General features: G+C 44.6%; 1 protein-coding gene across 1 annotated transcript in view; it reads right to left on the bottom strand.

Annotated features, from left to right (window-relative positions):
- deptor (DEP domain containing MTOR-interacting protein) overlaps window positions 1-24,061 on the bottom strand; it is a 71,695-nt gene extending 47,634 nt beyond the window's left edge. Inside the window, exons 1-5 of the mRNA XM_038995207.1 lie at window positions 23,738-24,061; window positions 23,520-23,603; window positions 23,017-23,112; window positions 11,577-11,755; window positions 10,085-10,208 (exon numbers count right to left, since the gene is read on the bottom strand). Coding sequence (XP_038851135.1) covers window positions 10,085-10,208; window positions 11,577-11,755; window positions 23,017-23,112; window positions 23,520-23,533 — 413 coding nt within the window. The 5' untranslated portion in view covers window positions 23,534-23,603; window positions 23,738-24,061. The remainder of the gene's footprint in view (window positions 1-10,084; window positions 10,209-11,576; window positions 11,756-23,016; window positions 23,113-23,519; window positions 23,604-23,737) is intronic.
- Between the last annotated feature and the right edge of the window lie 582 nt (window positions 24,062-24,643).

Below are 24,643 nucleotides of genomic sequence, written 5' to 3' on the forward strand. Positions count from 1 at the left end.
AATCAGATTTAATACAGACTACTGTATACGATGTGTAAATCAGGTTTAGATACAGACTACTGTATACGATGTGTAAATCAGGTTTAGATACAGACTACTGTATACGATGTGTAAATCAGGTGTTTTATACAGACTACTTTATACGATGTGTAAATCAGATTTAATACAGACTACTGTATACGATGTGTAAATCAGATTTAGATACAGACTACTGTATACGATGTGTAAATCAGATTTAGATACAGACTACTGTATACGATGTGTAAATCAGGTGTTTTATACAGACTACTTTATACGATGTGTAAATCAGGTGTTTTATACAGACTACTTTATACGATGTGTAAATCAGGTGTTTTATACAGACTACTTTATACGATGTGTAAATCAGTTGTACGTTATTGTGTTGAATCAGGATGGAAAACGACAACAGACTTTTCCCCATCAACCTCTAAATAGTTATCTGTGCAGGCTTTTGCTCCGACCAATAACACACCTGATTTAGCTAATGAATGATTAAGTAAAACCAGGTGTGTTAGCGTAGGGCTGGAATCAAAACCTTGCTGATGGGTAGTTCATGTCCCCAGGAGGAGGGTAGCTTGGCCACCCCTGTACTATTTATAAAGCTGAACTTCCAGGAAGAGCACTAGGACTTCAGGTCAACCAGTTCAGTTAACCACAGCACCCTCCTACTGAGTGATCCTGGTACAAGATGTCAGTTAACCACAGCAGTCTCCTACTGAGTGATCCTGGTACAAGATAGATGTCAGTTAACCACAGCAGTCTCCTACTGAGTGATCCTGGTACAAGATGTCAGTTAACCACAGCACCCTCCTACTGAGTGATCCTGGTACAATATAGATGTCCGTTAACCACAGCAGTCTCCTACTGAGTGATCCTGGTACAAGATGTCAGTTAACCACAGCAGTCTCCTACTGAGTGATCCTGGTACAAGATGTCCGTTAACCACAGCAGTCTCCTACTGAGTGATCCTGGTACAAGATGTCAGTTAACCACAGCAGTCTCCTACTGAGTGATCCTGGTACAAGATGTCCGTTAACCACAGCAGTCTCCTACTGAGTGATCCTGGTACAAGATAGATGTCAGTTAACCACAGCAGTCTCCTACTGAGTGATCCTGGTACAAGATGGATGTCCGTTAACCACAGCAGTCTCCTACTGAGTGATCCTGGTACAATATAGATGTCAGTTAACCACAGCAGTCTCCTACTGAGTGATCCTGGTACAAGATGTCAGTTAACCACAGCAGTCTCCTACTGAGTGATCCTGGTACAAGATGGATGTCCGTTAACCACAGCAGTCTCCTACTGAGTGATCCTGGTACAAGATGGATGTCCGTTAACCACAGCAGTCTCCTACTGAGTGATCCTGGTACAAGATGGATGTCCGTTAACCACAGCACCCTCCTACTGAGTGATCCTGGTACAAGATGGATGTCCGTTAACCACAGCACCCTCCTACTGAGTGATCCTGGTACAAGATGGATGTCCGTTAACCACAGGAGTCTCCTACTGAGTGATCCTGGTACAAGATGTCAGTTAACCACAGCACCCTCCTACTGAGTGATCCTGGTACAAGATGTCAGTTAACCACAGCACCCTCCTACTGAGTGATCCTGGTACAAGATAGATGTCCGTTAACCACAGCAGTCTCCTACTGAGTGATCCTGGTACAAGATAGATGTCCGTTAACCACAGCAGCCTCCTACTGAGTGATCCTGGTACAAGATAGATGTCCGTTAACCACAGCAGTCTCCTACTGAGTGATCCTGGTACAAGATGTCAGTTAACCACAGCAGCCTCCTACCGAGTGATCCTGGTACAAGATGTCAGTTAACCACAGCAGTCTCCTACTGAGTGATCCTGGTACAAGATGTCAGTTAACCACAGCAGTCTCCTACTGAGTGATCCTGGTACAAGATAGATGTTAGTTAACCACAGCACCCTCCTACTGAGTGATCCTGGTACAAGATGGATGTCCGTTAACCACAACAGTCTCCTACTGAGTGATCCTGGTACAAGATGGATGTCCGTTAACCACAGCACCCTCCTACTGAGTGATCCTGGTACAAGATGGATGTCCGTTAACCACAGCACCCTCCTACTGAGTGATCCTGGTACAAGATGTCAGTTAACCACAGCAGTCTCCTACTGAGTGATCCTGGTACAAGATGTCAGTTAACCACAGCAGTCTCCTACTGAGTGATCCTGGTACAAGATGGATGTCCGTTAACCACAGCAGCCTCCTACTGAGTGATCCTGGTACAAGATGTCAGTTAACCACAGCAGTCTCCTACTGAGTGATCCTGGTACAATATAGATGTCTGTTAACCACAGCAGTCTCCTACTGAGTGATCCTGGTACAAGATGGATGTCAGTTAACCACAGCACCCTCCTACTGAGTGATCCTGGTACAATATAGATGTCCGTTAACCACAGCACCCTCCTACTGAGTGATCCTGGTACAAGATGGATGTCCGTTAACCACAGCAGTCTCCTACTGAGTGATCCTGGTACAAGATGGATGTCCGTTAACCACAGCAGTCTCCTACTGAGTGATCCTGGTACAAGATGGATGTCAGTTAACCACAGCAGCCTCCTACTGAGTGATCCTGGTACAAGATGGATGTCAGTTAACCACAGCAGTCTCCTACTGAGTGATCCTGGTACAAGATGGATGTCAGTTAACCACAGCAGCCTCCTACTGAGTGATCCTGGTACAAGATGGATGTCCGTTAACCACAGCACCCTCCTACTGAGTGATCCTGGTACAAGATGGATGTCCGTTAACCACAGCAGTCTCCTACTGAGTGATCCTGGTACAAGATGGATGTCCGTTAACCACAGCAGTCTCCTACTGAGTGATCCTGGTACAAGATGTCAGTTAACCACAGCACCCTCCTACTGAGTGATCCTGGTACAAGATGGACGTCCGTTAACCACAGCAGTCTCCTACTGAGTGATCCTGGTACAAGATGTCAGTTAACCACAGCAACCTCCTACTGAGTGATCCTGGTACAAGATGGATGTCCGTTAACCACAGCAGTCTCCTACTGAGTGATCCTGGTACAAGATGTCAGTTAACCACAGCACCCTCCTACTGAGTGATCCTGGTACAATATAGATGTCCGTTAACCACAGCACCCTCCTACTGAGTGATCCTGGTACAAGATAAATATCCCAAGACGACAAGGGTGGAATCCCAACAGACAGAGAATACACGCGCCATGTTTGGTACACACACACACACACACTAGGTAAACATCAGACCCGTGTGGAAACAGGTGGATCTATGATGGGAATATACAGTATGAACAACACAGTGAAAACTATAATGTACATGTTACTGCTTGTATTGAGACAAAGGCAGACCACGTCATCATGGTGTGGCTACAGTATAGCGTGTTTTCTCCAAGGCGGGGCACCGATTCTTTCTTTACAACTTAATTCCTCTTTCCATAGAATGCAAATGACATGTGACTGTTTGAAGTTTCACCGCCTTATCACTGAGTCAACTAACCCACCCATTAACCTCACGTTAGTCTGGAAGCTTGACGTGTGGAAGATCAACAAGCCGACATCTGACCCACACACCCAGGACACATCCCAAATGGCACCCTATTCCCTATATAGTGCACTACTTTAGACCAGAGCCCTATTCCCTATATAGTGCACTACTTTAGACCAGAGCCCTATTCCCTATATAGTGCACTACTTTAGACCAGAGCCCTATTCCCTATATAGTGCACTACTTTTGACCAGAGCCCTATTCCCTATATAGTGCACTACTTTAGACCAGAGCCCTATATAGTGCACTACTTTAGACCAGAGCCCTATTCTCTACACAGTGCACTACTTCTGACCAGAGCTCTAAGGGCCCTAGATAGGAATACACTGAGTGGACAAAACATTAGGAACACCTGCTCTTTCCATGACAGACTGACCAGGTGAAAGATATGATCCCTTATTGATGTCATCTTCATAAATCCACTTCAGTCAGTGTAGATGAAGGGGAGGAGACGGGTTAAAGAAGGAGTTAAGATAATTGAGACATGGATTGTGTGTGTCGTTGACGGGCGGCAGGTAGCCTAGTGGTTAGAGCGTTGGACTAGTAACCCGAAAGGTTGCAAGATCGAATCCCCGAGCTGACAAGGTAAACATCTGTTTTTCTACCCCTGAACAAAGCAGTTAACTCACTGTTCCTAGGCTGTCATTGAAAATAAGAATTTGTTCTTAACTGACTTGCCTTAAATAAAGGTAAAATGAGGGTGAATGGGTAAGACAAAAGCTTGAAGTGCCTTTGAACGGGGAGTGGTAGTAGATACCAGGCGCGTCAAGAACTTCAATGCTGCTGGATTTTTTAAGCTCAACAGTTTCCCGTGTGTATCAAGAATGGTCCACCACCCAAAGGACATCCAGGCAACTTGACACAACTGTGGGAAGCATTGAAGTCAACATGGAATGCTTTCGACACCTTGTAGAGTCCCATGCCCCAACCAATTGAGGCTGTTAGGAAGGTGTTCCTAATGTTTTGCACACTTGTGTTCCGGTTGTCATTTGGGACGCAGCGTGTATGTAGGATAGAACCGGTTGCGTGTCCCAGTTAAGTTCAAGACATCCATGTGATGGCTGTGGTAGCTTAACAGCTGAGCATATTTACTGTACATTAAAGGACAACTACGCCACTTTTAACACGTGGCTTGTTATTGTCAAGTATTTGGTGATGACCTACAGTTTTTAGTGTAATTTTATGATTTCATGTCTGTCGACTGTTTAGTGGTGAGCAATACCGGAAATTGTTTCTCTGTGACGTTTTTTGAGTCGGATCCCTGAGATGACTAATACAGGAAATGATTTCCAGCGACCTCTTTGACCCGTCTGTAGTTTTCTGATCAATCAAATGTTATTGGTCACATACACATGGCTCATCATATTGGACCTCCCTACCATATGTTGCTCTGCTTGTCTTTGTCTAATAACACCTGGAAATATTTTAAATAGATGCTCAAAAACCTAAACTCTTAGAAAAAGGGGTTCCTAAAAGGGTTCTTCAATGTCCCCATAGGAGAACCTTTTTTTGGTTCCAGGTAGAACCCTTTTTGGTTCCAGGTAGAACTCTTTATGGGTTCCATATAGAATCTTTCGTGGAAAGAGTTCTACATGGAACCCAAAGGGGTTCTACCAGGAACCAAAAGGTTCTCCTATGGGGACATTGAAGAACCCTTTTAGGAACCCCTTTTTCTAAGAGTGTAGGTTTTTGAGCATCTATTTAAAATATTTCCAGGTGTTATGAGAGAAAGACAAGCAGAGCAACATATGGCAGTGAGGTCCAATATGATGAACCGTGTGTCTTGATCTTTCAAAACTGACAAGAACAAGGAGTGGTGCAGTTTGGCACAAACGATAAAACATCCATGTGTATCAAACCTTACAGTAGTGGATGTATACTAACAGCATAATACCTGGTTCTAAAGCTGCAGAGTGGTCCTGTTTACTGACTGGCCAGACCTGCCTAGGTGGTTTAGATCAGATGTGGATTCACGCTGCCTTCTGGAAGGAACACTATTACTTACCTTGGTCAAAAGTAGTGCACTATATAGGGGATAGGGTGCCGTTTAGGGTGCCAACACTGTCTCCTGTGACGGTCAGACTGTCAGCTTTAGCCCTGCTAGCCCAACTGGCTCTGGTCCAATCACTGCAGATCAGCAGTGTGTGTGAGAATTCATAATAGCATTAGTTTGTATTAAAAACCTTTGCAATGTTTCTTTATGATTTCTTGGGCTACGTTTGTAAGAAGTTTCAAACCTGGTGTTGAAATGAACGCTGTTGTTCATCTTTGATTTTATGATAATAATTCACAAAGACAGACTATAGCCAAGTTATTTCTAAGAATCAGTAACACAGAATATATAAATCATTATCGACTTAGAATGGAGAATGGAAAACAAAAAGTGTGCCGTATATATTAAAGGGAAAACAAGTGTCTGAATCACGCCAAGGTCTGAGCTCCATCCTTCAAAAACAATGATTTGTATTTCTTATCAACAGAACAGTAAATAGAAGTTTGCAGCGTTTGACCCGGCTGGTATCAAGATATAAAACAAAATCAGGCACAGCAGGATTACACTACTGAACGGTCCACAGAAAAGCCTGTCCACATTCAACTCCATTCAATTCCACTCCATTCTGTTCAATAAACTTTATTCATCCCAAGCGGGCAGTTAGACAGTGACAGTCATGAGTCAACCCATAACAGGATACATGGATACTGTACCACCCTGGGACAGGAGCCCTGCTCGCTGTACACTGTTAAATATACACTGTAGACTGTACTACCCTGGGACAGGAGCCCTGCTCGCTGTACACTGTTAAATATACACTGTAGACTTCCCAATGTTTAATCACCACTGTAGACTTCCCAGCGTTTAATCACCACTGTAGACTTCCCAGCGTTTAATCACCACTGTAGACTTCCCAATGTTTAATCACCACTGTAGACTTCCCAATGTTTAATCACCACTGTAGACTTCCCAGCGTGTAATCACCACTGTGCACTGTAAGACTTCCCAATGTTTAATCACCACTGTAGACTTCCCAGCGTTTAATCACCACTGTAGACTTCCCAACGTTTAATCACCACTGTAGACTTCCCAGCGTTTAATCACCACTGTAGACTTCCCAACGTTTAATCACCACTGTAGACTTCCCAACGTTTAATCACCACTGTAGACTTCCCAACGTTTAATCACCACTGTAGACTTCCCAACGTTTAATCACCACTGTAGACTTCCCAACGTTTAATCACCACTGTAGACTTCCCAATGTTTAATCACCACTGTAGACTTCCCAATGTTTACTCACCACTGTAGACTTCCCAACGTTTAATCACCACTGTAGACTTCCCAATGTTTAATCACCACTGTAGACTTCCCAATGTTTAATCACCACTGTAGACTTCCCAATGTTTAATCACCACTGTAGAATTCCCAACGTTTAATCACCACTGTAGACTTCCCAACGTTTAATCACCACTGTAGACTTCCCAGCGTTTAATCACCACTGTAGACTTCCCAGCGTTTAATCACCACTGTAGACTTCCCAACGTGTAATCACCACTGTAGACTTGACAACTCCTTCGAATGAGACAAGTGGAAACATTAAAGTGCTTGTGCAGGAGGAAGGAGGAAGCAGTCGCCACCATTAACACCACACAGGCCTGGGCTAAGGGCTGAGACCACCCTGCTTGTGAAGGAGGAAGCAGTCGCCACCATTAACACCACACAGGCCTGGGCTAAGGAGACCACCCTGCTTGTGAAGGAGGAAGCAGTCGCCACCATTAACACCACACAGGCCTGGGCTAAGGAGACCACCCTGCTTGTGAAGGAGGAAGCAGTCGCCACCATTAACACCACACAGGCCTGGGCTAAGGAGACCACCCTGCTTGTGAAGGAGGAAGCAGTCGCCACCATTAACACCACACAGGCCTGGGCTAAGGAGACCACCCTGCTTGTGAAGGAGGAAGCAGTCGCCACCATTAACACCACACAGGCCTGGGCTAAGGAGACCACCCTGCTTGTGAAGGAGGAAGCAGTCGCCACCATTAACACCACACAGGCCTGGGCTAAGGAGACCACCCTGCTTGTGAAGGAGGAAGCAGTCGCCACCATTAACACCACACAGGCCTGGGCTAAGGAGACCACCCTGCTTGTTGTTGAGAAGGAAAGGGTCGCTTTGTTGATTCTCCAAAGTGTTTGTTCACCACCCTCTAAACACTATAGGCCCATTTACCAGGCAACCAGGAAGTAAAGTGTATCTTCACCCTGGTTGTTCAGTCAGGAAGACAACAGTCAGTCAAACAAGGTGGTTAAATATCCCCTTGAGATTGTCCCCGTTGACTTATCCCGTTGTTTCCAGACTGGGCACAACAACAATACAACAGCTCTTCCTGTACTGGGAACTTGGGCTGGGATTCCAGGACACACACATTGCACAGGTAGTTTGTAGCTGTGCTTGTTTGAATCGCGGCCCCAGTCTCTAGTCTGGTGAGTGTGAAGACTGAGGTGTAGCCTGCATACTTCCACTAAACCAGGCTGTGTGTCCCTCTACCATGGTGACTACATAAATACACCCTAACACTGGCCCTGCCTGTCTTCCTGTTACGCCACACACAGCTCAGGGGGAGGATGGCTCAACCACCACAGGGGCTGGAGCAGGAGCAGGAGCAGGAGCAGGAGCTGGCACAAAGGTTTCTGTGGAGCTGGCAGAGAGCTACAACACAGTCAGACAGTATTACTGAACTAGAGAGCCATTAGACCTACATTCTGCAGGTGTGTAACACTGCAATAACAATTGTAATTTACAACATAATGGTGGACATCATGATGTCCTAGTGAAACTCAATCTGAATTGAGAATGTAATGAAAACACAGAGAGGGGGCAGGGAGGCCAGCCCGAGGAGAGGGGGCAGGGAGGCCAGCCCGAGGAGAGGGGGCAGGGAGGCCAGCCCGAGGAGAGGGGGCAGGGAGGCCAGCCCGAGGAGAGGGGGCAGGGAGGCCAGCCCGAGGAGAGGGGGCAGGGAGGCCAGCCCGAGGAGAGGGGGCAGGGAGGCCAGCCCGAGGAGAGGGGGCAGGGAGGCCAGCCCGAGGAGAGGGGGCAGGGAGGCCAGCCCGAGGAGAGGGGGCAGGGAGGCCAGCCCGAGGAGAGGGGGCAGGGAGGCCAGCCCGAGGAGAGGGGGCAGGGAGGCCAGCCTTAAAGAATAAACTAAAAGAGAGACATTCTTTCTGCGTAGTCAGGTCGGTAGTAGCAGCCAATACAAGATGCCCGAGGGTGAATTTCAACATACCGCCTTCCAAACCTGTCGTAATGTTCATAACTAATCAACACACGGAACGACAACACTTTCTCTGAGCAACAGGGATAACCATAACAACGGTCTCTGTCATGAGTGGAGTGGAGTATTTAAGTTGTCAGTTAACGCATTGTAACAAAGCATTTACTTTTTGCTCCTTTGCACAACAGTATCTCTACTTACACATCATCATCTGCACATCTATCACTCCAGTGTTTAATTGCTAAATTGTAATTATTTCGCCACTATGGCCTATTTATTGCCCTACCTCCCTAACCTTACTACATTTGCACACACTGTACATAGACTTTTCTATTGTGTTATTGACTGTACGTTTGTTTATTCCATGTGTAACTCTGTGTTGTTGTTTGTGTCGCACTGCTTTACTTTATCTTGGCCAGGTCGCAGTTGTAAATGAGAACTTGTTCTCAACTGGCCTACCTGGTTAAATAAAGGTGATGTATATATATTTATATTTACTGACAGTACAGAGAGAGCAGGAAAGGTCCATTCCATAGAAACCATCCTGAATGAATTACATTTGATACGGTCCAACTACAAAAAGCATATCAAATCAAACAGCATGTTGCTATGGGCTATGCTGCTAGAATGTACTGTCTGCTAATGTCCTGGGGTCTGGTCTAGCAGTAATGCAGACAACTCCAGACCACTCATCCCCCTTGGCGACTGGGGTTTGATTTAGTGATATTATTCATTTGACGAAATATTGTATCGTTTTGAAAATATCGCACTATTATTTTTGTGCACCAAAACTCCAGTATTTATCCTTCATAGCTTGTTCTCCATCTTTTTAAACAGGGAGAATATTTGTTTTCAGCACTTTTATGTCCATGACTGATCAAAACTTGTTTTCTCATGAGAGAGAGAGTGAGAGAAAGAGAGAGAGGACTGTAGCTGGCAGAGTGACTGAACGAGATCTATCTGGTTGAGGAGGGCGTTTCTATGGAAACTATTAGGCTCTAACCACTCTCACCTGCCTGCTGAACAACACCGTGTACTAGACTGGTAACAACAACACAAACAGGATGCCTACCCCCTAAACATAATACTGCTCAGAACATATTTCATTGATTGTATATAACGAGTCAGCACTCACTGTAATGAGTAAAAGCTTTTTAATTGGTTTTTCCTCTGGATATAATTTCTCTCTCCATCAACATTGGTAAACTAATATATTATCACTTGAAAAGAACACCTACTTTTCATATATCCGTTGTCCCCTCATGAAGACCTTGGCTTCGTTGTCCAGAGGAAACGTCCCGTCATCTTTCCTGAAGCGATAGAACAGCTTCATGTCTTTGAACTCCTTGTGCTCGTCACAAACTGCAACACAAAAAGAGGAACAATGTTTGTTTACATTTGGCGAACTGATAATTGCGTCATTTTCCCCCACACACACACTAACAGCCCACTAAACAGAGCTGAGTTAGCTAACTGCTAATGGCCTCTTCTTCCCCCCCCCCACACTAACAGCCCACTAAACAGAGCTGAGTTTGCTAACTGCTAATGGCCTCTTCTTTCCCCCCACACTAACAGCCCACTAAACAGAGCTGAGTTAGCTAACTGCTAATGGCCTCTTCTTCCCCCCCCCCACACTAACAGCCCACTAAACAGAGCTGAGTTAGCTAACTGCTAATGGCCGCTTCTTCCCCCCCCCCACACTAACAGCCCACTAAACAGAGCTGAGTTAGCTAACTGCTAATAGCATCATCTTTTCCCCCACACTAACAGCCCACTAAACAGAGCTGAGTTAGCTAACTGCTAATGGCCGCTTCTTCCCCCCCCCCCACACTAACAGCCCACTAAACAGAGCTGAGTTAGCTAACTGCTAATGGCATCATCTTTTCCCCCACACTAACAGCCCACTAAACAGAGCTGAGTTTACCCGAAAGCTTCGTAGTTAATAATGCCATTACATTTCTCGACAGCCCAGCGCCAGTCAATCCTCTGAAGTGAACGAAATTTGCCAAATGAAGCACTTTGCTGTTCTTTGAGTGGTGAGGTCTGAGTTTAAAGTGTTATGTTAGCTACTCCGCTTTCTGTCAAGGATACAGTGTGTAGCTTCTGTCTGATGACCTATGAGTTTCCAGAAAGCGGAGTAGCTATCATAACCCTTTAAACTCAGATGTAGCCTAGTACAACAATGTCTTATTGAAGGTTAATATTAATACAGTATATATATTAACCTTCAACAAGACATTGTTGTACTAGGCTACATCCGAACAGGCTGAGAGAAAGACAACCAACAGCACTAGAGAGAGACAGAGGATTTGTCTCTTCACATTAAAAATGGAAGAACATTAGGTACTAAACAAAACAACAAAAAACATTTGAAACAAGCAGGGACTATCTGCATACAGAAAAACAAAACAAAAAACCTGATGCAAAACATTTTCTGTTGAGTGCCCTTTCACTGTAAGGTTTACACCTGTTGTATTCGGCGCATGTGACTAATACAATTTTATTTGAAGACTGTAGAGAAGCAGGATCTGGCTGTTCCCAGAAAACCCCAAGCTCAGAGGAGTATTAATTAGGGCACACCATAACAAAACGCTTAGCAATGGAAAACGAAAAATGAGTGTTTCTTATTTGACAGGTCCAGGAAATCTCTCCCCGTTTCAGTCCGCTTCCTTCCATTTGGCTCCTAATGAACACAGCCCAGACGTGGCTGGTCATGTCAGAAGGCCCTACCGTGATGAATGATGCTCTGATCCAGGAGTTTCTGCATGATCCTGATGGCCGTGTCTCTGTCTGACGCCTCCTTGTGCTCCAGCAGCCAGTCGATCAGCTCCTTGGCCACAAAGCAGTTGGGATACGTCCTCAGGTGATGCCTGCGGTCCTTAACCACCTTCCCTTCATGGAGACGCAGCCTGTGGAACGAACAACACAACGTCAGGCTATTGACAAACTGTAGCCTCTCCCCCTCTCTCTCTCTCCGTCATGTGTTGTAACTACAGTACACTTGTTCAGGAAAAGATAAGGCCTACAGCTAGTAATGTAGACTATTCTTACATCGTCTGTGGAACACAACGTCAGGCTATTGACATACTGTAGTGTAGCTTCTCTCTCTCCGTCATGTGTTGTAACTGTATCTACACAATTATGTAGCCTAGTGACATACCTCTCGCCCTCTCAATTCAAGGGGCTTTATTAGCATGGAAAACATGTGTTAATGTTGCCAGAGCAAATGAAATAGATAATATACAAAAGTGAAATAAACAATAAACATTACACTCACAGAAGTTCCAAAAGAATAAAGACATTACAAATATCATATTATGTACACACACACTCTCCCCCTCTCTCTCTCTTTCCTGTACAGTCTCTTATAACACAGCTTTAGCTGTTAGGTCTCTGGTCTGTACTCCATGTTCTCTCAGGAAGGACATGCATGTACATGTATTGTGTATTCGTATCACATGTTCCAGTTTCTTGGTGGTTGTCTCCAAGAGGAAGTGACAACAAACAGTGTGGTGCACATTGGTGACCTCTGAACTGCGGTTATGTTAGACAGCATGCTGTTGGGTAACTGACTGACTCACAGTATAGGCTGTTATTTTTCCTTTTGTTGAAGTCAATAAGCTACACTTGTTTTATATCCTTCATCTTAAATTGTTGATTTGAAGTTCTGTAACGAGGATATTCAGAGCATTCTGCTTGTGAGTGCAGTGTGTGTGGATTATCAATGTGTTATGAAGCCTCTGTGACCTAGTAGGTTTTGCTCCTCAGATAAAGTGTTAGCGGGTAGGACATCTGTCAGTACTGTGTTTGACAGGTCTGAGGAGGATGTGTACGGATGAATTAGGATTGTGTTATGTTTCCTTATGTAGGTACAGTGCTAGTCATAAGTTTGGATACACCTACTCATTTCAGGGTTTTTATTTTTACTATTTTCTACATTTGTAGAATAATAGTGAAGACATCAAAACTATGAAATAACACATATGGAAGTATATAGTAAGCAAAAAAATAAAAAGTTCAATCAAAATACATTTGATATTCTTCAAATTAGCCACCCTTTGCCTTGATGACAGCATTGCACACTGTAGGCATTCTCTCCAGGTGGTCACCTGGAATGCATTTCAATTAACAGGTGTGCCTTGTTAAAAGTTCATTTGTGTCGTTTCTTTCATTCTTACTGCGTTTGAGCCAATCAGTTGTGTTGTGACAAAATAGGAGGGTATACAGAAGATAGCCCTATTTGGTAAAAGACCAAGTACATATTATGGCAAGAACAGCTCAAATAAGCAAAGAGAAATGACAGACCATCATTACTTTAAGACATGGAGGTCAGACAAATTCAAGAACTTTGAAAGTTTCTTCAAGTGCAGTCGCAAAAACCATCAAGCGCTATGATGAAACTGGCTCTCATGAGGACCGCCACAGGAATGGAAGACCCAGAGTTACCTCTGCTGCTGAGGATGAGTTCATTAGAGTTACCAGCCTCAGAAATTGCAGCCCAAATAAATGCTTCTGAGTTCAAGTAACAGACACATCAACTGTTCAGAGGAGCCTTCATGGTCGAATTTCTGCAAAAAAACACTACTAAAGGACACCAATAAGAAGAAGAGACTTGCTTGGACCAAGAAACACGAACACTGGACATTAGACCGGTGGAAATCTGTCCTTTGGTTCCAACCACTGTGTCATTATGAGATGCAGAGTAGATGAACAGATGATCTCTGCATGTGTATTTCCCACCGTGAAGCATGGAGGTGTGATGGTGCTTTCCTGGTGACACTGTCTGATTTATTTAGAATTTAAGACACACTTAACCAGCATGGCTACCACAGCATTCTGCAGTGATACACCATCCCATCTGGGTTGGGCTTAGTGGGACTATCATTTGTTTTTCAACAGGACAACGACCCAACACCTCCAGGCTGTGTAAGGGCTATTTGACCAAGAAGGAGAGTGATGAGTGCTCCATCAGATGACCTGGCCTCCACAATCACCCGACCTCAACCCAATTGAGATGGTTTGGGATGAGTTGGACCGCAGCGTGAAGGAAAAGCAGCCAACAAGTGCTCAGCATTTGTGGGAACTCCTTCAAGACTGTTGGAAAAGCATTCCAGGTGAAGCTGGTTAAGAGAATGCCAAGAGTGTGAAAAGCTGTCTTAAAGGCAAAGGGTGGCTACTTTGAAGAACCTAAAATGTAAAATATATTTTGATTTGTTTAACACTATTTTGGTTAGTACATGATTCCATGTGTGTTATTTCATAGTTGTGATGTCTTGAAAATAGTAAAAATAAAAAACCCTTGAATGAGTAGGTGTTTTCAAACTTTGACTGGTACTGTATACTGTTTGTATGCCCTAAAGTAGACAGGTCTGAGGAGGACGGACAGAGGGATTAAAGTAGACAGGTCTGAGGAGGACGGACAGAGGGATTAAAGTAGACAGGTCTGAGGAGGACGGACAGAGGGATTAAAGTAGACAGGTCTGAGGAGGATGGACAGAGGGATAAAGTAGACAGGTCTGAGGAGGATGGACAGAGGGATAAAGTAGACAGGTCTGAGGAGGATGGACACAGGATTAAGTAGACAGGTCTGAGGAGGATGGACAGAGGGATAAAGTAGACAGGTCTGAGGACGGACAGAGGGATTAAAGTAGACAGGTCTGAGGAGGACGGACAGAGGGATTAAAGTAGACAGGTCTGAGGAGGATGGACAGAGGGATAAAGTAGACAGGTCTGAGGAGGATGGACAGAGGGATTCAAGTAGACAGGTCTGAGGAGGATGGACAGAGGGATTCAAGTAAACAGGTCTGAGGAGGACGGACAGAAGGATTCAAGTAGACAGGTCTGAGGAGGATGGACAGAGGGATTCAAGTAGACAGGTCTGAGGAGGACGGACAGAGGGATAAAGTAGACAGGTCTGAGGAGGACGGACAGAGGGATAAAGTAGACAGGTCTGAGGAGGACGGACAGAGGGATAAAGTAGACAGGTCTGAGGAGGACGGACAGAGGGATAAAGTAGACAGGTCTGAGGAGGACGGACAGAGGGATAAAGTAGACAGGTCTGAGGAGGACGGACAGAGGGATAAAGTAGACAGGTCTGAGGAGGACGGACAGAGGGATAAAGTAGACAGGTCTGAGGAGGACGGACAGAGGGATAAAGTAGACAGGTCTGAGGAGGATGGAGAGATTTAGAAGTTCTTATGTAGGTGCTGCACTTCCAATAAAATTTGACAGGTGTCCTCATTGCAAATTAACTAACTGAAACATTAAAACGAACGATTAATCCGTTTTTTTTAAACTGACACCACAGTATGTATAAGGGGCTGTTATGTAGGTGGTGCATGTCATATAAATCAGTCAGGTCTGAATGATTAACCATGTTTTTAACTGACACCACAGTATGTATAAGGGGCTGTTATGTAGGTGGTGCACGTCATATAAATCAGTCGGGTCTGAGTGATTTGGAGTGTCTATCCAGGTCATTAAATGCACAGTTGAATAAATGTCCCAGGCCTCAGCAGACAGACAGGAGGGAACAACAACTCTTTACACACTCTGGGTTCCTTGTGTATTCTGGCTCCTCTTTCAGTACGAAGATGACGAAAGACAGCAGATGTGCAACTAAATCGAGCAGGAGAATCGAGGTTGAGGCAGACAAGACAAAACTCATTGATTGGCCAACGAAAGTGAGTCAAGATGTCGAAATGAATGATCCTTTAACCTTAACAAGGACACTGTCTCAAAGTGTACCTACAGTACACGTTCATAGCGGAGTAACGGAGATGTTATGTAGCCTCTTGGACTGGTCAGTGAGAGTGACCCTGAACAACACTACAACTACTAGACGGCAGATTAGTTAAAGAACAACTAGGAATAAAAGGCATCTTCTCAAGACGTGTACTGAGTAGCCCTTGTGTTTATCGGGGTGATTCACTATAATGTTAAATGGAGAACGTTAACAAAAACAGCCATTGTTCATTACAGCTGCTCCTCTGGCTCCTCTGGGTCTCTGTAGAATCTACTACTGTCTAGCGTCTCCTGGATTAGAGGTCTCTGTAGAATCTACTACTGTCTAGCGTCTCCTGGATTAGAGGTCTCTGTAGAATCTACTACTGTCTAGCGTCTCCTGGATTAGAGGTCTCTGTAGAATCTACTACTGTCTAGCGTCTCCTGGATTAGAGGTCTCTGTAGAATCTACTACTGTCTAGTGTCTCCTGGATTAGAGGTCTCTCTAGAATCTACTACTGTCTAGTGTCTCCTGGATTAGAGGTCTCTCTAGAATCTACTACTGTCTAGTGTCTCCTGGATTAGAGGTCTCTGTAGAATCTACTACTGTCTAGCGTCTCCTGGATTAGAGGTCTCTGTAGAATCTACTACTGTCTAGCGTCTCCTGGATTAGAGGTCTCTGTAGAATCTACTACTGTCTAGCGTCTCCTGGATTAGAGGTCTCTGTAGAATCTACTACTGTCTAGCGTCTCCTGGATTAGAGGTCTCTGTAGAATCTACTACTGTCTAGCGTCTCCTGGATTAGAGGTCTCTGTAGAATCTACTACTGTCTAGCGTCTCCTGGATTAGAGGTCTCTGTAGAATCTACTACTGTCTAGTGTCTCCTGGATTAGAGGTCTCTCTAGAATCTACTACTGTCTAGTGTCTCCTGGATTAGAGGTCTCTCTAGAATCTACTACTGTCTAGTGTCTCCTGGATTAGAGGTCTCTGTAGAATCTACTACTGTCTAGCGTCTCCTGGATTAGAGGTCTCTGTAGAATCTACTACTGTCTAGCGTCTCCTGGATTAGAGGTCTCTCTAGAATCTACTACTGTCTAGTGTCTCCTGGATTAGAGGTCTCTCTAGAATCTACTACTGTCTAGTGTCTCCTGGATTAGAGGTCTCTCTAGAATCTACTACTGTCTAGTGTCTCCTGGATTAGAGGTCTCTCTAGAATCTACTACTGTCTAGTGTCTCCTGGATTAGAGGTCTCTGTAGAATCTACTACTGTCTAGTGTCTCCTGGATTAGAGGTCTCTGTAGAATCTACTACTGTCTAGTGTCTCCTGGATTAGAGGTCTCTCTAGAATCTACTACTGTCTAGTGTCTCCTGGATTAGAGGTCCCTGTAGAATCTACTACTGTCTAGCGTCTCCTGGATTAGAGGTCTCTGTAGAATCTACTACTGTCTAGCGTCTCCTGGATTAGAGTTCTCTGTAGAATCTACTACTGTCTAGCGTCTCCTGGATTAGAGGTCTCTCTAGAATCTACTACTGTCTAGTGTCTCCTGGATTAGAGATCTCTGTAGAATCTACTACTGTCTAGTGTCTCCTGGATTAGAGGTCTCTGTAGAATCTACTACTGTCTAGTGTCTCCTGGATTAGAGGTCTCTGTAGAATCTACTACTGTCTAGCGTCTCCTGGATTAGAGGTCTCTGTAGAATCTACTACTGTCTAGCGTCTCCTGGATTAGAGGTCTCTGTAGAATCTACTACTGTCTAGCGTCTCCTGGATTAGAGGTCTCTGTAGAATCTACTACTGTCTAGCGTCTCCTGGATTAGAGGTCTCTGTAGAATCTACTACTGTCTAGCGTCTCCTGGATTAGAGGTCTCTCTAGAATCTACTACTGTCTAGCGTCTCCTGGATTAGAGGTCTCTGTTGAATCTACTACTGTCTAGCGTCTCCTGGATTAGAGGTCTCTGTTGAATCTACTACTGTCTAGCGTCTCCTGGATTAGAGGTCTCTGTAGAATCTACTACTGTCTAGCGTCTCCTGGATTAGAGGTCTCTGTAGAATCTACTACTGTCTAGCGTCTCCTGGATTAGAGGTCTCTGTTGAATCTACTACTGTCTAGCGTCTCCTGGATTAGAGGTCTCTGTTGAATCTACTACTGTCTAGCGTCTCCTGGATTAGAGGTCTCTGTAGAATCTACTACTGTCTAGCGTCTCCTGGATTAGAGGTCTCTGTAGAATCTACTACTGTCTAGCGTCTCCTGGATTAGAGGTCTCTGTAGAATCTACTACTGTCTAGCGTCTCCTGGATTAGAGGTCTCTGTAGAATCTACTACTGTCTAGCGTCTCCTGGATTAGAGGTCTCTGTAGAATCTACTACTGTCTAGCGTCTCCTGGATTAGAGGTCTCTGTAGAATCTACTACTGTCTAGCGTCTCCTGGATTAGAGGTCTCTGTAGAATCTACTACTGTCTAGCGTCTCCTGGATTAGAGGTCTCTGTAGAATCTACTACTGTCTAGCGTCTCCTGGATTAGAGGTCTCTGTAGAATCTACTACTGTCTAGCGTCTCCTGGATTAGAGGTCTCTGTAGAATCTACTACTGTCTAGCGTCTCCTGGATTAGAGGTCTCTTTAGAATCTACTACTGTCTAGTGTCTCCTGGATTAGAGGTCTCTGTAGAATCTACTACTGTCTAGCGTCTCCTGGATTAGAGGTCTCTGTAGAATCTACTACTGTCTAGCGTCTCCTGGATTAGAGGTCTCTGTTGAATCTACTACTGTCTAGTGTCTCCTGGATTAGAGGTCTCTCTAGAATATACTACTGTCTAGTGTCTCCTGGATTAGAGGTCTCTCTAGAATCTACTACTGTCTAGTGTCTCCTGGATTAGAGGTCTCTCTAGAATCTACTACTGTCTAGTGTCTCCTGGATTAGAGGTCTCTGTAGAATCTACTACTGTCTAGCGTCTCCTGGATTAGAGGTCTCTGTAGAATCTACTACTGTCTAGCGTCTCCTGGATTAGAGGTCTCTCTAGAATCTACTACTGTCTAGCGTCTCCTGGATTAGAGGTCTCTCTAGAATCTACTACTGTCTAGTGTCTCCTGGATTAGAGGTCTCTCTAGAATCTACTACTGTCTAGTGTCTCCTGGATTAGAGGTCTCTCTAGAATCTACTACTGTCTAGTGTCTCCTGGATTAGAGGTCTCTCTAGAATCTACTACTGTCTAGTGTCTCCTGGATTAGAGGTCTCTCTAGAATCTACTACTGTCTAGTGTCTCCTGGATTAGAGGTCTCTCTAGAATCTACTACTGTCTAGTGTCTCCTGGATTAGAGGTCTCTCTAGAATCTACTACTGTCTAGTGTCTCCTGGATTAGAGGTCTCTCTAGAATCTACTACTGTCTAGTGTCTCCTGGATTAGAGGTCTCTCTAGAATCTACTACTGTCTAGTGTCTCCTGGATTAGAGGTCTCTCTAGAATCTACTACTGTCTAGTGTCTCCTGGATTAGAGGTCTCTCTAGAATCTACTACTGTCTAGTGTCTCCTGGATTAGAGGTCTCTGTAGAATCTACTACTGTCTAGTGTCTCCTGGATTAGAGGTCTCTAGAATCTACTACTGTCTAGTGTCTCCTGGATTAGAGGTCTCTAGAATCTACTACTGTCTAGTGTCTCCTGGATTAGAGGTCTCTCTAGAATCTACTACTGTCTAGTGTCTCCTGGATTAGAGGTCTCTCTAGAATCTACTACTGTCTAGTGTCTCCTGGATTAGAGGTCTCTCTAGAATCTACTACTGTCTAGTGTCTCCTGGATTAGAGGTCTCTGTAGAATCTACTACTGTCTAGTGTCTCCTGGATTAGAGGTCTCTGTAGAATCTACTACTGTCTAGTGTCTCCTGGATTAGAGGTCTCTAGAATCTACTACTGTCTAGTGTCTCCTGGATTAGAGGTCTCTGTAGAATCTACTACTGTCTAGTGTCTCCTGGATTAGAGGTCTCTCTAGAATCTACTACTGTCTAGTGTCTCCTGGATTAGAGGTCTCTCTAGAATCTACTACTGTCTAGTGTCTCCTGGATTAGAGGTCCCTGTAGAATCTACTACTGTCTAGCGTCTCCTGGATTAGAGGTCTCTGTAGAATCTACTACTGTCTAGCGTCTCCTGGATTAGATTTGGCAGCTCAGTCCGAGCCTCGAGGCCCTATAGGGCTCTTGTCAAAGTAGTGCACTATGTAGCGAGTAACCTAAACCCACATGGCAACCCGCCATGAATCCACATGGCTTGGTTTCCTCACTATAATTATAAAGCCAGGGGTCAAAAATACCATTCTAACCCTACAGAATTCAAGGAAGCATAGGCTTACGTCCTGTTATAATGTTTAGATTTTTATTTATTTAACATTTATTTAGCTTGGCAAGTCAGTTAAGAACAAATTCTTACGGCCTAGGAACAGTGGGTTAACTGCAGTGGGTTAACTGCCTTGTTCAGGGGCAAAACGACAGATTTTTACCTTGTCAGCTCGGGGATTCAATCTAGCATCCTTTCGGTTACTGGCCCAACGCTCTGACCACTAGGCTACCTGCTAGTCCAACGCTCTGACCACTAGGCTACCTGCTAGTCCAACGCTCTGACCACTAGGCTACCTGCCGATTAGCTACGAGCTAATCTTCAGCACAACAGCATGTCTTGTACTCTTGTTCAACTGGGCCAAAAGGAGGCAGGTGCACCATGTTCAGCTGTGACCAATTATTCCAGGCAGCACTGCTAGTGCTAGCCAGTAGCCAGCAACATCTGTGTCGGCATGTCTAAGACAGGGCACCTTATTCCCATACACTAGAAAGGCAACAGGGGGCCATTTGGGAGGCAGACATAGTCTATCCCCAGATGACCTCGAGTCAATGATAAGATTTAGAGACACAAGTCTTCCTGTTCTTAGTTACATTAAGCATGTGGTCATTACTTTGTTGGGAGAAATACATGCCAACTAGACCAGACTAGTACTGTGCCATGCTGTGCCAGGTTATAAAACATGCCAACTAGACCAGACTAGTACTGTGCCATGCTGTGCCAGGTTATAATACATGCCAACTAGCCCAGACTAGTACTGTGTCATGCTGTGGCAGGTTATAATACATGCCAACTAGCCCAGACTAGTACTGTGTCATGCTGTGGCAGGTTAAAAGACATGCCAACTAGACTAGTACTGTGTCATGCTGTGGCAGGTTATAATACATGCCAACTAGCCCAGACTAGTACTGTGCCATGCTGTGGCAGGTTAAAAGACATGCCAACTAGACCAGACTAGTAGTGCCATGCTGTGGCAGGTTAAAATACATGCCTACTAGACCAGACTAGTACTGTGCCATGCTGTGGCAGGTTAAAATACATGCCAACTAGACCAGACTAGTACTGTGCCATGCTGTGGCAGGTTATAATACATGCCTACTAGACCAGACTAGTACTGTGCCATGCTGTGGCAGGTTAAAAGACATGCCAACTATGCCAACTAGACCAGACTAGTACTGTGCCATGCTGTGGCAGGTTAAAGTACATGCCAACCAGACTAGTACTGTGCCATGCTGTGGCAGGTTAAAAGACATGCCAACTATGCCAACTAGACCAGACTAGTACTGTGCCATGCTGTGGCAGGTTATAATACATGCCAACCAGACCAGACTAGTAGTGTGTCATGCTGTGGCAGGTTAAAATACATGCCAACTAGACCAGACTAGTACTGTGCCATGCTGTGGCAGGTTATAATACATGCCAACCAGACCAGACTAGTAGTGTGTCATGCTGTGGCAGGTTATAATACATGCCAACCAGACCAGACTAGTACTGTGCCATGCTGTGGCAGGTTAAAATACATGCCTACTAGACCAGACTAGTACTGTGCCATGCTGTGGCAGGTTATAATACATGCCAACTAGCCCAGACTAGTACTGTGCCATGCTGTGGCAGGTTAAAAGACATGCCAACTATGCCAACCAGACCAGACTAGTACTGTGCCATGCTGTGGCAGGTTAAAAGTAGGGCCGGGGAGAATACTCGTTAGTATCGCGGCAAGGAAACATAACAAAGCGGATTTAACTTCTTTAGGAAAACATTACGTTGTCATTCAGAGACACGTATTTATTTTCAAAGTTACAGCACACAATATTTTACACACAGCAGGTTTCTAAAAGAACCAAAGAGTTTGGTTCACTGGACGTGCTACCTGTCCCAGACCTGCTACCTGTCCCAGACCTGCTACCTGTCCCAGACCTGCTGTTTTCAACTCTCTAGAGACAGCAGGAGCGGTAGAGATACTCTCAATGATCGGCTATGAAAAGCCAACTGACATTTACTCCTGAGGTTCTGACCTGTTCACTGGACGTGCTACCTGTCCCAGACCTGCTGTTTTCAACTCTCTAGAGACAGCAGGAGCGGTACAGATACTCTCAATGATCGGCTATGAAAAGCCAACTGACATTTACTCCTGAGGTGCTGACTTGCTGCACCCTCGACAACTACTGTGATTATTATTATTTGACCATGCTGGTCATTTATGAACATTTGAACATCTTGGCCATGTTCTGTTATAATCTCCACCCGGCACAGCCAGAAGAGGACTGGCCACCCCTCATAGCCTGGTTCCTCTCTAGGTTTTGTCCTTTCTAGGGAGTTTTTCCTAGCCACCGTGCTTCTACACCTGCATTGCTTGCTGTTTGGGGTTTTAGGCTGGGTTTCTGTACAGCCCTTTGAGATATCAGCTGATGTAAGAATGGCTTTATAAATACATTTGATTTGATCTGCTTCCTGTTTTCATTTTCGCCATAGAAAAAAAAAATGCGATACTGATATGATCACAGCCCTAGTTAAGTGTGACAATTTTAGAGCGGGTCAAAGATGAACCGTGATAGGGAACACTGACATTGAGTTTATTGACTGGCCCATGTGATTTGACCATGATGAAGTTAAAGATCTGTAAACACACAGCAACTTCCCCTCCACACACACATCCTGACAGGTGATAAAACGTTTCAATGCCAATTATAATGAGTCATTTCACTGACGTTTACACTCACCGCTGTCCCTTACTGCTCTCTCAATCCTGCTTTTTATGGCACCACTAATATGGGCCAAGGGTGTGTGTGTGAGTGTGAGTGTGAGTGTGAGTGTGAGTGTGCTCTGTTCCACAAATAGCAGGTGTTACTTCTCTTCCACTAAAACAAGCAGCAGTGATCTTCCGATTAACACCACAATGAATGAATTGCTTTCAGTTACACAATGCAAAAAAAAAAACTTTGACATTTAAAATAATCATACTGTGTGCACTAGGCCAGTACAACGCAATACACATTGGCATTGCAGAAAAGGTATTGTATTTGTGCGTTGGTTTGAATGGGTACAATTCACGCCTTTGTTTGAAAAGCCGCAACACAGTTTGATCAGGATCATTACAGAGCTCTCAGCTCGAGCCAGCCACTCCTACCTCAACTGCTCTCCGGTAACGAGAACCTCGGCCATGCGCTCGAGCTCCGCAGCCTTCTTCTGCATTGTGTTCCCGATACCATCCATCGCTTTACAACTGTTAAAATAACGGAAAAATGATCAGCACCGTAAATACTGTACACAAGCCAAAGGCATCATAGCCTGTGAAAACGACCTAAGGTACACCATACATAGCTGCCTATCCTTATGTCATTGACAAGCCGTCTGAATAGATCAACTGTATTCTGTCCTAATGACTGTAGCTATACTGTGTCAGTGTCATAACTGTGACGTAACCAGTCATTTGTATATAAAAAAATATTTGCAGAAAATCAACAGCACAATCTATTGAAATAAACGGGATAGTTTAGATAACGTTAGCTCACAGTGCAATCATATCCTCCATGATCACAGGTAAAGCACCCCTGCTGTGGGCCATCTCTGACACACATGTGCTGATCATTACTTGCACATTTAAATGCATAACATTTTTTAAGAATTTACCTTGCAACCACCATGGATGAAAAATAGCTGATTTATTGTTCCTCGAGATCACGTTGTCCTAGATTTGTAAACCAGCAGCATAATCTGAGAAATGCATTTCAAAAAAACAAGTTTCACACAGTGAAAAATGGACAGAAGCTATCTATAGCTATGCAAGAGGGGACACTAGCTTGATGTTTAAATTATTTTGTATTCTAAAAATGTAACTGGTCCGCTACCCATCTAAACGTATCCATATTATTTTCTCGTCGGTAAAGCTTCATTCGACGAACAGCGATTCCTTGTGAAATGTGCCTAGATTTCTTCAGTAGTAATGAGCTCCACTCGCACCTCTGCCTCTGTTTACTACGCGATCCTACCATGAACAGCACGTTGACATCGTGCAGTGTTGCCGACTTTTTTCGGCGATTACTGCTATTGGCTCCTTGATTTGTCGCTAGACGACGCTAGATTACGTTTTACCGTTTCCGCGACGACGTCACAACACGAATTTGCCTTGATGCGGTAAAACTGCGGTCCCCACGTCGCGTTTTCGCCCTCGCCCACCGCACGTTGTGCTTCTCTGATTATTGCCGCGTTCAAGTGTTAGTTGGAACTAAAAACTCGGAAATGTCCGACTTGCCACAAGGTTGTAGTTATACACGCATGCAACCAGGAAATATCAGAGTTTCCTCGTTTCAACTAGTACGTGAACGCAGCATGTGAGTGCGTCGTTGATGTAATTTCTGTTGCACAGACAGCTTCTCCCACTGTTGTTTGCGGCAGAATTGAGTGGGAAAAGTCGCTAAAAGCTATCAAAATCATAGAAACCCTCTGTGTCAAAACCCCAAAGGCAGCCTGAAAAAGAAAATCAGAATTTGTCGCTAGAATCTTTTACCAATAAAAGTCGCTGCAGGGGTCTGAAAACTCGCTTAATATAGCGACAAAGTTGCTAAATTGGCAACGCTCAAGACAAGTGGGCACTGTGGAAGTAAACCAAGAAGGCGCGATATATGCAAATGTTACAGAATCGGATACGTGGACTAGTTTCTAACCAACAAACTGCACTCACTCGGTGTGCTAAGCGAGCTAAATCAAGCGCATCGCCCTGGGCGCTATGGTTAGGTTCAGTGACCGTAGATGAA

This window comes from Salvelinus namaycush, chromosome 5 (genome assembly GCF_016432855.1).
Source record: "Salvelinus namaycush isolate Seneca chromosome 5, SaNama_1.0, whole genome shotgun sequence".
NCBI classification, from domain to species: domain Eukaryota; kingdom Metazoa; phylum Chordata; class Actinopteri; order Salmoniformes; family Salmonidae; genus Salvelinus; species Salvelinus namaycush.